Consider the following 17,200-nt stretch of genomic DNA (forward strand, 5'->3'; position numbering starts at 1 on the left):
CACCATGGGGCACTCTGTTGACAACAGCAAACCGCTCGCCCACACACCGGTACAGTTGAAACCGGGATTCATCCCTGAAGAGCACACCTCTCCAGCGTGCCAACGGTCAGGTAAAGACCCTGGTGAGGACAACAAGCACGCAGATGAGCTTCCCTGAGACGGGTTTTGACCATTTGTGCAGAAATTCTTTGGTGCAACCCCAGTTTCATCAGCTGTCCGTGTAGATGGTATCAGACGATCCCGCCGGTGAAGATCCCGGATGTGAAGGTCCTGGGCTGGCAGGGTTACACTTTGTCTGCAGTTTTGAGGCCGGTTGGACGTACTGCCAAATTCTCTAAAATGGCATTGGTAGAGAAATTAACATGAAATTCTCTGGCAACAGCTCTGGTGGACATTCCAGCAGTCAGCAGGCCAATTGCACACTCCCTCAAAACTTGAGACATCTGTGGCATTGTGTTGTGGAACAAAACTGCACATTTTAGAGTGGCCTTTTATTGTCCCCAGCACAAGGTCCACCTGTGTAATGATCATGCTTTTTAATCAGCTTCTTGGCATGCCACACCTCTCAGGTGGATGGATTATCTTGGCAAAGGAGAAATGCTCAGTAACAGGGATGTAAACAAATTTGTGGACAAAATCTAAGAGAAATAAGCTTTTTGTGCATACGGACAATTTCTGGGATCATTAATTTCAGCTCATGAAACATCACTTTACATGTTGTGTTTATATTTCTGTTTAGTGTATTTACTGTAGCTCTGTACAGGAAACATGGATTGTCTGGATTCTTCCCATGCCCTCACAGACTTCCACAGTCCACCACATAGGCACAGACAGGGTGTACTGGGCAAGTTCCAAGATGCAGTGTTCTGTTGATAAGGTTGTTTTGGATCAAACTGATAGCTCATATGACCAATTATGTGTTCATAAAATCTGCTTCAACTCTCTTCTAATAACGAATGCTTGACTATGAGAGGGCACAACATGGTTCTGGCAATTAATTCTTCCCTCATGCAGTTGTCCTTCTTGGTCTCATCATAAACAGTGAAAGAAAGGCAGAGTGAAAGCCATGGGGTGTGTCCCAAACAGCAGTCCCTATAGTGCACTACGTTTGACCAGAATCCCACTATATAGAGAATACGGAGCCAATATAGACGCAGATGAAACACTGAGCCATGATGATAGTAGAGTGGGAGACAGAGAGCTTCTCTCCCATAGGCTGAAACAAGACACTTATCACCAAGGCCACAGTCAGCCACACCTGTCACACTACAGTGAGTTATCAGCAAACACGCACAAGAGTCAGCTCAGCTGGACCAAGGACCAAGCCTATGGAGACATTCCACATGGTCAGCTAATTTGCAAGGTCCTCCCCCAGCCCAGCCGGTAATTGTAATAAGTGCATTCAGAAAGTATTCAGACCCCTTGACTTTTTCCACATGTTGTTACTTTACAGCCTTAATCTAAAATGGATTCAAATCTACACAAGGTACCCCACAATGACGAGGCAAAAACAGGTTTTTAGAAATTTTTGCTAAAATATTACAAATAAACAAAAACATCATATTTAAAATCAGTATTCAGACCCTTTACTCAGTACTTTGTTGAAGCACCTTTGGCAGCAATTACAGCCTCGAGTCTTCTTTAGTATGACGCTACAAGTTTGGCACACTTGTATTTGTTGAGTTTCTCCCATTCTTCTCTGCAGATCCTCTCAAGCTCTGTCAGGTTGGATGTGGAGCGTCGCTACAAAGCTATTTTCAGGTCTCTCCAGAGAGGTTAGATCGGGTTCAATTCCAGGCTCTGGCTGGGCCACTCAAGGACATTCAGAGACTTGTCCCGAAGCCACTCCTGCATTGTCTTGGCTGTGTGCTTAGGGTCATTGTCCTGTTAGAAGGTGAACCTTCAGCCCAGTCTGAGGTCCTGAGAGCTCTGGAGTAGGTTTTCATCAAGGATCTCTCCGTTCATCTTTCCCTTGATCCTGACTAGTCTCCCAGTCCCTGCCACTGAAAAACATCCCCACAGCATGTTGCTGCCACCACCATGCTTCACCATAGTGATGGTGCCAGGTTTCCTCCAGATGTGACGCTTGACATTCAGGACAAAGAGTTCAATCTTGGTTTCATCAGACCAGATAATCTTGTTTCTCATATTCTGAGTCTTTAGGTGCCTTTTGGCAAACTACAGGTGGCCTTTCATGTGCCTTTTACTGAGGAGTGGCTTCCATCTGACCACTCTACCACAAAGGCCTGATTGGTGGAGTGCTGCAGAGATGGTTGTCATTCTGGAAGGTTCTCCCATCTCAACAGAGGAACTCTGGAGCTCTGTCAGTGACCATCGGGTTCTTGGCCACCTCCCTGACCAAGGACCTTCTCCGCCGATTGCTCAGTTTGACCGGGCAGCCAGCTCTAGGAAGAGTCTTGGTGGTTCCAAACTTCTTCCATTTAAGAATGATGGAGGCCACTGTGTTCTAGGGGACTGCTTCCCCTGATCTGTGCCTCGACACAATCTTGTCTCGGAGCGCTACGGTCAATTCCTTCGACCTCATGGCTTGGTTTTTGCTCTGACCTGCACTATCAAGTGAGGGACCTTACATAGACAGGTGTGTGCCTTTCGAAATCATGTCCAATTCATTAAATTTACCACAGGTGGACTCCAATCAAGTTGTAGAAACATCTCAAGGATGATCAGTGGAAACAGGATGCACCTGAGCTCAATTTCTTGTCTCATTGCAAAGGGTCTGAATACTTATGTAAATAAGTTGTTTTTTATTTGTAATACATTGGCAAAAGATTCTAGTGATCTGTTTTCGCTTTGTCATTATGGGGTATTGTGTGTAGGATGATGAGGAAAAAGTTGTATTTAATCATTTTAGAATAAGGCTGTAACATAACAAAATGTGAAAAAGGTAAAGGGGTCTGAATACTTTACGAATGAACTGTAGGTAAACACAGTAACATCCCAGTCAGTCTGTCTAGTGATTCCTGGGAAGTTACTACCAACATGGTTGTGTAAGGCAGGCTATATCTTTCTTGGTTATGTAGAGTCTCTGGGCTTGATCAACATTGCAGACGACTGCCAACTAACTGATCTACAAATCACTGCATAACCACACATTATCATTAGTAGATCAGTCAGTCAGAATTGTCCCACAAAACATCACTGATTTGATGCTCTCAAACAACCTTTAGTACTACTTTAACTAAATAATGTTCTTCCCTATATAAGCCTGGTGCCCATTCATAAAGTTCTATTAAAACTGTAATACAGTTTCTGTATCTTTTGACACTAGGGGGCACTATAATACAACAAATTCATCCACGCTCCCCTGAGCAGAGATATGTTATGTTGCCACCATAGACATTCATATATACAAAATTGATTGGCGCTCAAATCAGACCATGACGTACAACATTGTCCTCAATCATAACTGCAAGTAGGACTCAATATCTATTCCATTTATTTTCTTACAGTATTCCACTAGTTTAAAAAAAAAAAAAAAAAAAGAGGTTCAATAGAACACAGAGATAGGTTCTGTACTAAGGGTTTACAGCAATCAGTCTGTACAAGAGACATCCAGCACCATTATAACAGCTGAACTAAACCAAGATTTTGTTTCCTCTTCTGGGGGTTTTCAAACTCCCCAAATGTATCTAGGGCGTCTTGACTGGGATTTCTGGTAAAGAGGAAGAGCAATAAAACAGGCGGGCAGAAGTCCCCAGCGCTGCCGCACCACCACATCGCTGCAAGTATATTCGTTATTATCCAGGAAGGTGAGGATAAAAATGAGTTCTAAATACAAAACAGAAGACAGTAAGGGGAAGATAGATTGTGGGGAAAGTCTCTCTCCAAGAATACCTAAACATGCATAGGACTGGCTCCCCTGAATTATTTGACACATGTCTGTCAGAACACCTGCCCACATCAAAAGTTCCAGGTGACTACCACAGTAGTCAAACTAAAGTCATCTCCTAAACTGCTCCTGCAAATGGATAATAGCATCTGCTAAATTACTAAAATGTAAATTTACTATCTAGATTGGTTCTCTTCCAATAAGAAAATGCTTTAAACTTATGAGGAACCAAAAAAGGCAACTTCCTAAACCAAATAATTACTATTATTCTCATCAAGCACGTGGATTGGGTGCTGAGGTGCAAATAATAGCCTTTTAAACAGCAGTAACCCTATTAACATGGTCTCAGATCTGTTTGCACTGTCTTGCCACAGCCTGTGCACATCCTGTGTCACACCAATGACCACAAGAGTTAGCAGGACAACACAAAGAGATTTGGGAACAGGCTAGCAGAACCCTCACAGTCTAAGGATTAAACGTTCCCAATCTGAGTTGAGCCCTTGATTCAATCCCACAATGCAATGCTACTTCAGAAGAACTTGACCCCCTTCCCGTCATCCATGGTGATGACCTCTGCCTTGCCGTCCGTCTGCAGGGCCTGCAGCGAGCGAATCAGCATCCACTCCTCCAGCCCATGGAATTCTGGGGGAAATGTGTTACAGCTATTTACTTATGCTGTACAGCTCAGATGGTATAAAACAGTACAAATGTTTTTTGGTAGGGATGACTAGCAGGAAATACAGTACATTCGGAAAGTATTCACACCCCTTGACTTTTTCCACATTGTTACATTGCCTTATTCTAAAATGGATTAAATTGCTTTTTTTCATCAATCTACATACAATACCCCATAATGACAAAGCAAAAACTGTTGATCACATGACAAAGTAAAACACAAAATATCACATTTACATAAGTATTCAGACCAGTTCACCGGACGTGCTACCTTGTACCAGACCTGCTGTTTTCGACTCTCTCTCTACCGCACCTGCTGTCTCTAACTCTATAGTCAGGATCTGAATGCTCGACTATGAAAAGCCATTTATTATTATTGTTATTATTATTATTATACCCTGCTGGTCATCTATGAACGTTTGAACATCTTGGACGTGTACGGTTATAATCTCAAACTGGCACAGCCAGAAGAGGACTGGCCACCCCTCAGAGCGCAGTTCCTCTCTAGGTTTCTACTTTTCTAGAGAGTTTTTCCAAGCCACCGTGCTTGCTGTTTGGAGTTTTAGGCTGGGTTTCTGTATAGCAATTTGTGACATCAGCTGATGTAAAAACAGCTTAATAAATACATTTGATTACTCAGTTGAAGCGCCTTTGGCAGCGGTTACAGCCTCAGGTCTTCTTGGGTATGACGCTAAAACATTAGCACACCTATATTTGGGGAGTTTCTCCCATTCGTCTTTACAAATCCTCTCAAGCTCTGTCAGGTTGGATGGGTAGTATCACTGCACAGCTATTTTCAGGTCTCTCCAGAGATGTTTGATCGGGTTCAAGTCCAGGCTCTGGCTGGGCCACTCAAGGACGTTCAAATCAAACTTTATTTGTCACATGCGCCGAATACAACAAGTGTTGACCTTACAGTGAAATGCTTACTTACAAGCCCTTAACCAACAGTGCAGTTCAAGAAGAGTAAAGAAAATATTTACCAAATAAACTAAAGTAAAAAATAATAAAAAGTAACACAATAACGAGGCCATATACAGGGGGTACCGGTACCGAGTCAGTGTGCGGGGGTACAGGTTAGAGGTAATTTGTACATGTAGGTAGGGGTGAAGTGACTATGCATAGATAATAAACAGCGAGTAGCAGCAGTGTGCAAAACAAATGGAGGGGGGGGGTTCAATGTAATAGTCTGGTAGCCATTTGATTAATTGTTCAGCAGTCTTATGGCTTGGGGGTAGAAGCTGTTAAGGAGCCTTTTGGTCCTAGACTTGGCGCTCCGGTACCGCTTGTCGTGCGGTAGCAGAGAAAACAGTCCATGACCTGTGTGACTGGAGCCTCAGAATTTTATGGGCTTTCCTCTGCCACTGCCGATTATATAGGTCCTGGATTGCAGGAAGCTTGGCCCCAGTGATGTACTGCGCCGTACACACTACCCTCTTTAGCGCCTTACAGTCAGATGCCGAGCAGTTGCCATACCAGGCGGTGATGCAACTGGTAAGGATGCTCTCGATGGTGCCGCTGTAGAACTTTGAGGATCTGGGGACCCATGCCAAATCTTTTCAGTCTCCTGAGGGGGAAAAGGTTTTGTTGTGCCCTCCTCATGACTGTCTTGGTGTGTTTGGACCATGACAGATCGTTAGTGATGTGGACACCAAGGAACTTAAAACTATCGACCCACTCCACTACAGCCCCGTCGATGTTAATGGGGGCAAGTTTGGCCCTCAAGTTCCTGTAGTCCACGATCAGCTCCTTTGTCTTGCACACATTGAGGGAGAGGTTGTTGTCTCTGACCTCCTTCCATATAGGCTGTCTCATCGTTGATCAGGCCTACCACTGTTGTCATCAGCAAACTTGGTGTTGGAGTCGTGTTTGCCCACGCAGTCGTGGGTGAACAGGGAGTACAGGAGGGGCCCCAGTGTTGAGGATCAGTGTGGCAGATGTGTTGTTGCCTACCCTTACCACCTGGGGGCGGCCCGTCAGGAAGTCCAGGATCCAGTTGCAGAGGGAGGTGTTTAGTCCCAGGGTCCTTAGCTTAGTGATGAGCTTCGTAGGCATTATGGTGTTGAACGCTGAGCTGTAGTCAATGAACAGCATTCTCACATAGGTGTTCCTTTTGTCCAGGTGGGAAATGGCAGTGTGGAGTGCGATTGAGATTGCGTCATCTGTGGATCTGTTAGGGTGGTATGCGAATTGGAGTGGGTCTAGGGTTCCCGGGAGGATGCTGTTGATGTGAGCCATTCCCAGCCTTTCAAAGCACTTCATGGCTACCGACGTGAGTGCTATGGGGCGGTAATCATTTAGGCGGGTTACCTTCACTTCCTTGGGCACAGGGACCATGGTGGTCTGCTTGAAACATGTAGGTATTACAGACTCGGTCAAGGACAGGTTGAAAATGTCAGTGAAGACACATGCCAGTTGGTCCGTGCATGCTTTGAGTAGGCATCCTGGTAATCCGTCTGGCCCCGCGACTTTGTGAATGTTGACCTGTTTAAAGGTTTTGCTCACATCGGCTACTGAGAGCATTATCACACAGTCATCCAGAACAGCTGGTGCTCTCGTGCATGCGTCAGTGTTGCTTGCCTCTAAGTGAGCATAAAAAGGTATTTAGCTCGTCTGGTAGGCTCGCGTCACTGGGCAGCTCGCCTCTGGGTTTCCCTTTGTAGTCCGTAATAGTTTTCAAGCCCTGCCACATCTGACGAGTGTCAGAGCTGGTGTAGTAGGATTCAATCTTAATCCTGTATTGACAGTTTGCTTGTTTGATGGTTCGTCTGAGGTTATAGCGGGATTTCTTATAAGCGTCCGGATTAGTGTCCCGCTCCTTGAAAGCGGCAGCTCTAGCCTTTAGTTCGATGCGCATGTTGCCTGTTATCCATGGCTTCTGGTTGGGATATGTACGTACGGTCACTGTGGGGACGACGTCGTCGACGCACTTATTGATGAAGCCAATGACTGAGGTGGTATACTCAACGACATCGGATGAAACCCGGAACATATACCAGTCTGTGCTAGCAAAACAGTCCTGTAGCGTAGCATCCGCTTCATCTGACCACTTCCGTATTGAGCGAGACTTGTCCCGAAGCCACTCCTGAGTTGGCTCTGTGCTTAGGGTTGTGTTCCTGTTGGAAGATGAACATTTGCCCCAGTCTGAGGTCCTGAGCACTCTGGAGCAGGTTTTCATCGAGGATCTCTCCATTTATCTTTCCCTTGATCCTGACTAGTCTCCCAGTCCCTGCCGCTGAAAAAGATCCCCACAGCATGATGCTGCCTCCACCATGCTTCACCGTAGGGATGGTGCCAGGTTTCCAAAGAGTTCAATCTTGGTTTTGTCAGACCAGAGAATTTTGTTTCTCATGGTCAGAGTCCTTTTAGGTGCCTTTTGGCAAACTCCAAGCGGGCTATGTGCATTTTACTGAGGAGTGGCTTCTGTCTGGCCACTCTACCAGAAAGGCCTGATTGGTGGAGTGCTGCAGAGATGGTTGTCCTTCTGGAAAGGGTCTGAATACCTATGTAAATAAGGTATTTCAGTTTTTATTTTTAATAGAATTAGAATTATGTTTAATAGAATAGAAATTTCTAAAAACCTGTTTTCGCTTTGTCATTATGGGGTATTATGTGTAGATTGAAGAGGGAAAAAAACTATTTAATAATTAGGCAGTAAGGTAAAAAAAAAAGTGGAAAAAGTCAAGGTGTCGAATACTTTCCGAATGCACTGTATGTCAGAAATGCACATTTCTGTTGTTGTACCTTCGCTTTCTGTGTCGTCACCATTGGCGAGCTCGTAGAGTGTAAACACTGTATTGACCATACCGTTTTTAGAGACCTGAAATGATAGGGAGAGGAAACACAAACTTCATAAAGAAGTATCAATAACAGCATACTGAGGTCACCAGGATTTAGACTATTTTGACTAGGAAATCTACTAGACCACAGCACATCTTCTATAATGATACTACATTACAGTATTCTTCCAACAATGTCAAAGGAGATCTAGGCTACGTCCAGAGAAGCACCCTACTCCCTATATAATATATTCCTTTAGACCAGGACCCATAGCAGACCTACTCACCCACTGGTAAATCAGTTTGCCCCATTCCTCTGGCCTCCTCCACATGACTAGACACTGTGTCTTGTTCTTGTCTAACCATTCCAGGTTTCCTGTAAGCAATATCCAGTTAAATTATTGTTAGTGTCATAATAAGTATCCAAATACATCTTTCAATGAAAGCAGTTCTGTTACCTTTTTTCCTCAATTCCTCAAAAACAATTAGTATGGCCTCCGTTGATAGTTTTCCTGCAAGATCAGTTAAGGTTTCTAGCAGATATGAGGGGAAATATTCAGGGGGTATAATTTCAAAGAACATCCTTATAAATGTTCTATGTTATTACCTTCCCATAGCCTCAAAGTCACTATCCAACAACAAATAAGAGGACAGTAGATCCAGAGATGGCCTCGTGTTTTTTTCGGGTTGGTTAGATCTATGATTTATGTCAGTAAGTGAAACTTAGAATACGGTGAATAAAAGGATACTATCAATATTCTTGTGGTTGAACACAGGGCACTCTTGGACTTCCATGATGTCCAAAGTGTAGAGCTTGTGATGGCGGCAGTAGGACAGAGCAAGGAAGCACCATGCTGCAAGCTGTTTCTGTCTGGTGTCAACATTGGGTTGTAACCTGTCAACAATCAAAAGCAACCATTGCATCAACTTATATTGGCATGTAGCTAAGTTAAGAGACAGAAGTACCCAGATAATCACTCACTAACAGCTAAGTAAGTTTGATTAAGTTGAAGAGGTGAATAATAATCATAAACGTTAGCTGGGAACAACCACATCGTACATTATTTGTTGCAAATTAGAAAATTAAATGTAATGCATCTGGACAATTTACCATCTTAGCTAACAAGCTTTACTAGCCAGCTAGCTAATATATCATAGGTAGATAACGTTAACTATAATTATAAACGAGAAACATGGCTATCTAGCTAACTACATATCGAGCAAAGCACTGAAATCATTCATTGCATCGAAACCTTGACTCGAACCTAAAATATGTTCGCCTTGGATGGCTAAAGCTAACTTCCCTAGCTAGCTTCAGCTAGCATTATTTTAAAGCAGGTAAACTATTTTATTCGCAAACACAATCCACACAATACTTCTTTATACCTGGAATCACAGTTTAGTTGTGGAAAGTGTTAACTTACGTAAAAAACGGAGGGAAATTATACTGCCAAGGCCACTCAAAACTCATTGCAAAAAGATGTACGCACAGCTGACACCCGGAAATAAGTGCAACCTATAAATCTTCTTCTTTTTCTTCTTCTTCTTCTTCAATGCGATAACGGCGGTTGGCATCCAATAAATGTTGCATTACCGCCACCTACTAGATTGGAGTACAACTTCTTTATACTTTGCTTGAAAAATCTATAAATAAATAAACAAATACACTACCATCTAACACTACATTTACCAAAATAAAAATAAAAAATATTAATAAAATATAACACCACCCTACTCCACTATTTAAATATATTTGGTCCTACCTCAGGCCAACAACATGAAAGGATGGGACACCAACACTTAACACACCCTGTAACTCTTCTGATGTCAAGTCTCGCAAACCTAAATACCTTAACTGCAGCTTCCACCACAACCTCAATTTTCTGCGACTTACGTTCCATCCCTACAGTACAGTTGATAACCATTGCTATAAATGCTAATAAACCCAATCTCACTGAAACATATCACTTGTTGGCCTATCCCTCTGTACGGGTACAGATCTACTTACACCACTCCTCTCAGGATCCCTCCCCCTTCACCCATCTTCCTCTACTTTATTCACTGCCTTAGCATATGACAACTTCTGCACTACTCTAACCCTGGAAACCTCAAACTGCCTCTCTCGCATGGGGCATTTCTGATGCCCAGCCCCATGGGCACCCCTACAATTAACACATACCACAACTTTCCCCGATGCTACACATTCCTTTGTCTCATGCCCTTCTGCACACTTCTCACACCTAGGAACTTCCTTCCTACACACTGCTGCCACGTGCCCATAAGCTTGACACCTGTAACAACGTAATGTATTTGGCACAAAAGCTCATACAGGATATATTATATATCCTAACAACACTTTGTCGAGCAAAGACTCAACATCAAACAGCAGCACGCACCCACCCGTAGCATGCGCTCCAGCAGGTAAATTTCACTGGTCATCCCCAAAGCCAACTCTTCCTTTGGCCGCCTTTCCTTCCAGTTCTCTGCAGCCAATGACTGGAACGAATTGCAAAAATCACTGAAGCTGGAGACTCATATCTCCCTCACTAACTTTAAGCATCAGCTGTCAGAGCAGCTTACAGATCATTGCACCTGTACATAGCCCATCTGTAAATACCCCACCCAACTACCTCATCCCCATATTGTTATTTTTTTGCTCCTTTGCACCCCAGTTTCTCTACTTGCACATTCATCTTCTGCACATCTATCACTCCAGTGTTTAATTGCTAAATTGTCATTATTTCGCCACTATGGCCTATTTATTGCCTTACCTCCCTAATCTTACTTCATTTGCACACACTGTATATAGACTTTTTCTATTGTGTAATTGACTGTACGTTTGTTTATTCCATGTGTAACTCTGTGTTGTTTGTGTCGCACTGCTTTGCTTTATCTTAGCCAAGTTGCAGTTGTAAATGACAAGTTGTTCTCAACTGGCCTACCTGGTTAAATAAAGGCAAAATAAATTTAAAAAATTAATAAATACCTCAAAAGAACAGACAATGACTCTTCTGTTTCACCACTCATGCCACCCTGTCTGTGTCGCACCACAACAGCACACCAACACTGGGAATCTTCCCCTTCAGTTGGTCAACTTTTACATTTACTGCTACCCCAGAAATCACTCCTTTCAATGGTGCCTTTTTCTTGAGAGCAAAACAATTCACATTTCTTGCCCCCATTCGTTTAACGCGGAGCGCCTTCTCCCTCTGACCAGCAGAAACACAAACAATTATCACAAGACCACTTCTGGTTACCCTCACCGATTCCACAGCACCCAACTCTGTTTTCACCCACCCTGAAACCACAAATGGATCTGCCAAAAGGCAAGGGTCCACTTTTTCCCAAAACTTCACCCCTACTGTCACAGATTCATCTTTATTCTGACCCTTGGTGCAAGCATCAGGCTCCGAGAACTGTACCACACCTACAACCTCCAATACTTCAACCTCATTCACTTCCATTTCTCCTCCTATCTTCAGCTCATTCTGCTTACACTTTCTACCATTATTCTTTAACAAACAATCTCCCTTTTTTTCCGGCATTTTTAACCGACTCAAGCTCACCCTATTCCTCCCCCTCTCTCTCTCTTAGACCTCTTCTGCCTCTCTTTTTCCTGCCATTCCTCCTCCGTATTCCAAGTATATGTCTCCTTATAATACTGCACTTCTCCTGACGTACATCTTGTTCTTTCATTCTCAAGGGATGCATTTAACAGGCTGTCACAATCTCCGTACAATGTAACGCTCAACAGTGCAACCCACTTACAAAGCAGTCGCTTTGTCTTGATGTTCTTCTTTATCAAAAGCTACCGCAATGCTTTTCCATTTCAAACAAGCGTGCTCTTCCCGTCGTTTGTCATCGGATGATATTATTCCTTAAGACTCATCCAATGACAAATGACGTAAAAGGAATATTATAAACTGGGTGGTTCGAGCCCTGAATGATGATTGGCTGACAACCGTGATATATCAGACCGTATACCATGGGTATGACAAAACATACATTTTTACTGCTCTAATTACGTTGGTAATCAGTTTATAATAGCAATAAGGCACCTCAGGGGTTTGTGGTATATGGTCAATACACCATAGCTAAGGGCTGTATCTAGGCACTCCGCATTGTGTCATATCCCACATGCTTAAATAGCGCAATCTGGCGGCCAGTTGGGCTATATATCACACACATCTATCACACAACAGTGGATAAGTTACATTATGTCATGAAAAACTGGTTTATATTAGAAGACATATTGAGAAAGGAGTGAGTCGTGTTACTTGACATGTTTTTACAGTTATTTTATTAAATATACACATTGTGCAACTTCAGTAATTTACAGCATAAATATGATATTTATTTCTATGTACAGAACAAAAACCTAATGTCATGCTTATCACACCTGTCTTTTCATTTTGGTCTTTCTCGACTCTATTAAGGCTAACAAACATCCTTAAATAGTACAGCCATACGTTATTATCATTCTGTGTTCAAACTAAAATTATATAAAAAAAGATGTCATCTGATTATCCAGTACAAAATCTAGAGAGGTTGTACAATGGAAGTCAGTGTCACAGCATGTCTTTTATAAATGTCTAAATTAGTTATATACATTGACTGAATAAGAAACATTCATAAACACAGGACTTCTGAGCTATACAGCAACATCAGATCCACCTTTAAACATTTCAATGTAACCTTTAAAAATCCATCTGAAATGGTTTGTCTGATCTGTGATAAAAAACAAAGTATCAATGTGTCTTTCCAGGTTGCCTTGGGGATTGGAGTGTTAAGATAAAATCATGTTATTGTGATGTTACATTTCTACATGGAAGGAAGATTTCAAAGTAGGCCTATAGCAACCCACATTTCTTTTTAGATTGCACATAAGTGATGCCTTGAGCAGATGTGCTATTTCACAATGAGGAATGCAATGAGTTGCAGAAATTCAGAGAACAATCTGAATTGGTTAATGATTATCCAATGAAGATATTACAATAAATGCAGTGCAGATATTTGACATCCCCTTCAACTAGATTCTCCGTCGTTGAATCCCAATCTCTCCTTTCGTGTGCGCTTGTTCCCTTCCCTTCATGGATTTGAAAGGAAAAGATCAGGTAGACCTATATTTAAACTCCCTCTAGTCCATGCTACACCAATCCAATTTGTGAGGAGTAGTGAACAAGTGCACACTTTAGAAAGAAGGAAAGATTAGTTGGATGCACCCTCTGTGCGGTAGTGATTGTGTTTTTTCCCCTCCTGCAATATTGCTTAATTTGACCCCTCTCCTCTGACTGACAGATGCTTACCATTGGTTCAACTGGAATGGAAGATGTATTCATATTGCTTGAGGATTAGCTCCACTATCTGGTTCTGGAAAACCATGTGCATGGTGATATTGGCTGACTCCATCTCTGGCCGGAGCAGCGTGGGACCAAAGACGATAGCCACGTTCTGCACAGTCATACGGTTCTCCTCTCCATACTCTATCACTCTAAGAGGGGCAAGGGGAGAGAGAGAGAGGGTGGGAAGAGAGCGAAAGCGAGACAGAGCGAGTGAGAGATCGAGCAAGAAAGAGAGCGAGAAGGAGGGGCGATGGGGGGAGAAAGAGAGAGAGAGAGAGAGAAAGGGAGGGGAGAGAGAGAGCAGGAAGACAAGAGAGAGAAGCAGAATACAACCAGTTATCATTAGTTATCATAATATCATCAATACAATAGGGCTCTGGTAAAAAATAGTGCTGTTTATAGCAAATAGGGTGCCATTTGAGACACAGGCTAAATGTGAGTGTGTGAAAGACATACTTGCGTAAATGGCTGAAGAGGAGTTCCATGGTATCATGGTTTGGCCGAGGGAGAGACTCAACAAGCTCTCGCATGTAAGACACTTTGAGGTGGTACTCAACAGTTCCTGTAAACAAGACAGGATAGAACAATACACATTTTACTAATGTATAGATTCAAGGGCACAAGTGTGTTACAATCTCCAATGCTTATTAAAAAGGGAAGTGAGGTGGTAAACATGATTAGTCCTTCCTTGATAGTGAAGTAATAGCTTAACAGTTTCAGATTTAACTGAGGTGGCATTGTGGGTCTAATGCATAACACAGTTTCAGACTATTCTACACTGTGAGGAAACTGAGTTGGCATTGTGGGGCTAATAATTAACAGTTTCAGACTATTCTACACTGTGAGGAAACTGAGTTGGCATTGTGGGGCTAATAATTAACAGTTTCAGACTATTATACACTGTGAGGAAACTGAGTTGGCATTGTGGGGGTAGTGCTTAATACAGTTTCAGTCTGAAAGTAAACAGGTGGCATTGTGGGGCTAATGCTTAACACAGTTTCAGTCTATTCAGGCAGTCTGTGAGGAAACTGAGGTGGCATTGTGGGGATAATGCTTAACACAGTTTCAGACTATTCTACACTGTGTGAGGAAACTGAGGTGGCATTGTGGGTCTAATGCTTAACAGAGTTTCAGACTACACAACATTGAATGAGGAAACTGAGGTTCCATTAGGGGGCCACAGCACAGCGTCCGGCCTGCTGCTTACTGATGGCCTGGATGAAGCGGCTGAAGTGACTGAAGGGGAAAAGGGGTTCAGGAAGCTCCCTGAAGAACAGCTTCAGAGCCCCTGTGATAACGTGGATGTCCTCCCACTGGCCATCCTCCAGGTCTAGCTCCTCTGTGGAACAGAATTACTTTTTTGATATGTTTTATTTGTCCATTTAAAACAATATTCAGCCACACCAGTGGAACCCATAAAACAATATTCAGACACACCTGTGGAGTCCATAAAACAATATGGAGGCTAACGTAAAACGTATAACGACCCTGTGGACGTCACAGAACACAGTCTCTCACACACACACAAATGTAAAGCATTACCATGATCTGCCTTGAAGCGTAGTTTCTGAATGACAGCTAGGTTCCCACTGACTCTGTAGAGTCCATCCATGTCCAGACCTGTGAAGCCACACACACACACACACACATCAGCATCTGGGTCAATCAACGACTGTGGTAACTTTTTTTCTATTACCATTTACACTGTGCTGAATAATACACTGCTATTACAATGTTATTGCTGGCATATAACAATCATCATCAGTGTGATTACTAATCATTACCTCTCTTTTCCACTGCTCGAATACATTTCTCCACAAAGCTGGGGATTGTAGTTTTCTCCTGGGCACACAGTGCAGCCAGATGACAGCAAAACACATTGTCTGAGGAAAAGGATGATGGAGGTTAGTGTGTACAGTGTATATGATGCTGACCCGTATCAGGGTTGGGGTCAATTCCAGTCAATTCAGGAAGTACATTGACATTCCAATTCCTTCAATGCTTCAATTCTCTTGACCCCAACCCTGACCCATATCACAACCACAACAGAAGATATGAACATATGATCTCTCCCTGGATTAGTAACATCGTCGGGACAAATCCTGACAGTAAATGTTATGTAGCCTGATTTGGAGCCAGTTATGCATGTGCTGCTTTGTAGGAATGAAGACCCTATGAGCCCACCTCGGATGTAACCCTTCTCCTTGACGAACTGCAGTGTGGGTCGTTTCAGGAGGAACTTCATCAGCTTGGTACGAACCTTCTTCTGTTCGGTCTCTCCCCCAGAGGAGGTGTCCGTTCTCGGTCTGGAAACTGGGGAGGAGGAGAAGGAAGACAAGGAGGAGGAAGGGGGGGGGGGGTACATAGTCACGAAACATGAGCAAGTTGACCTGGCGGAGGCTATTGCAGCTGAAACGTCTGTTACAGTGTATTTGGAGCAAGGAGAACTTACTCCTGTCCATGGTACCTGGTGACCTCTGATCTCTGTCTGTACTGTAGGACTTCTCACTGACGTCCCCATCCTCCTCCTCAGATTGGTGGTGTTCCTGGTCCTGCAATGTCATTGACTAACATGCATGATGTTTGAACCAGCAGCCATTAAGTTAACCGACCTAAATTGACCTTCATCAGGGAGTTTTTCTTTTTATCCAGTACATATTTGTCTCCATGCACCTGGCAGCACGTTAAAGTGTGCGAGTTAATTTACTTAAAGAAACATACCAGCTGTCGTATGGTGTCCATTAGAACTTTGTGCCAGTCGTTGATGATACTCTCAGTGTCGTACTGTAGCAGAAACTCAACGCCATTTCTGTCTTTCAACTGAAGACAACATACATTATTATGACGTTAAATATTTGCTTTACAGATTTATACAGAGGGTAACAGTCTTGGATTAATGGCAAATGTATTCTCACATGATGTTGCTTCCGAGAATCACTCCTGTCAGGATTGTCTTTGCTGTATCTAGTACAACTCCTATTATGATTCCATAGCAACCAACTGTCAACTCACTTCTACAACATTCTTTTTGCTGGATTTATCCCTGGGAGCCCAGCCAATCTTTGCCCCTCGTAGATCTACCGTGACCTCTGGGACAATCTGATTGGTCTTGATCTGTGAAGAGAGAAAGACATCATGGAGGACCAGTTGATGAAAACAGACAGCACTGCATTCCATGAAATCAGACAGCTGGACAAAGCTTTGACTGTCATGCCTCATTGAGCCTTCAGGGCTTGTCTGTGCTGAGCCGTCACTCTGTCATGGCTTCAACACAACATCCTGTATGTTACATTCTAAGATGTTCACAGCATTTTCTTTCATTCCTTCTAATAAGACACAGTCAAACATTTTACTATAGATGTTTCTGAGACCATGTCTAGGTGTTCAGCTCGGGGCTAACGTCTCAAAGCTGTTAGTTCCCTCACTCCCTCAGAAACAGAAATGTACTGAATGTCCCAGAACAGGAATGTAGAGTTCCCACACAGTCAGGTGAGGGAATGTGTAACCAAGCAGATGTTAGAGATATTTTTCTGTGCAGGTAACACATGTACACC

The 17,200-nt window shown here is 43.1% G+C and overlaps 2 protein-coding genes across 7 annotated transcripts in view; both read right to left on the reverse strand.

Moving 5' to 3' along the window:
* Positions 1-3,960: 3,960 nt before the first annotated feature.
* Positions 3,961-9,862, reverse strand: LOC106610650 (vacuolar protein-sorting-associated protein 25). The gene is made up of 6 exons (XM_014210092.3): positions 9,729-9,862; positions 9,054-9,199; positions 8,763-8,816; positions 8,592-8,680; positions 8,270-8,345; positions 3,961-4,492 (listed from the first exon to the last, which is right to left on the reverse strand). Exons 1-6 carry the CDS (start codon positions 9,773-9,775, stop codon positions 4,380-4,382), a joined length of 525 nt encoding a protein of 174 aa, XP_014065567.1. The 5' UTR covers positions 9,776-9,862; the 3' UTR covers positions 3,961-4,379.
* A 2,715-nt stretch (positions 9,863-12,577) lies between these two features.
* The window catches only part of LOC106610657 (rho GTPase-activating protein 27), a 33,316-nt gene continuing 28,693 nt past the window's right edge, over positions 12,578-17,200 (reverse strand). For 4 of the 6 annotated variants that reach the window (XM_045724598.2, XM_014210101.3, XM_082978174.1 and 1 more), the window contains 9 exons: positions 16,659-16,760; positions 16,368-16,466; positions 16,099-16,198; positions 15,831-15,959; positions 15,431-15,529; positions 15,189-15,266; positions 14,854-14,985; positions 14,103-14,208; positions 12,578-13,795 (listed from right to left, as the gene is read on the reverse strand). In XM_045724598.2, coding sequence (XP_045580554.2) covers positions 13,618-13,795; positions 14,103-14,208; positions 14,854-14,985; positions 15,189-15,266; positions 15,431-15,529; positions 15,831-15,959; positions 16,099-16,198; positions 16,368-16,466; positions 16,659-16,760 — 1,023 coding nt within the window. In that variant the 3' untranslated portion in view covers positions 12,578-13,617. The remainder of the gene's footprint in view (positions 13,796-14,102; positions 14,209-14,853; positions 14,986-15,188; positions 15,267-15,430; positions 15,530-15,830; positions 15,960-16,098; positions 16,199-16,367; positions 16,467-16,658; positions 16,761-17,200) is intronic. The other 2 variants (XM_014210125.3, XM_014210117.3) reach the window with 2 other exon arrangements.

This window comes from Salmo salar, chromosome 01, assembly GCF_965601325.2.
Source record: "Salmo salar chromosome 01, fSalSal1, whole genome shotgun sequence".
Lineage (NCBI taxonomy): Eukaryota > Metazoa > Chordata > Actinopteri > Salmoniformes > Salmonidae > Salmo > Salmo salar.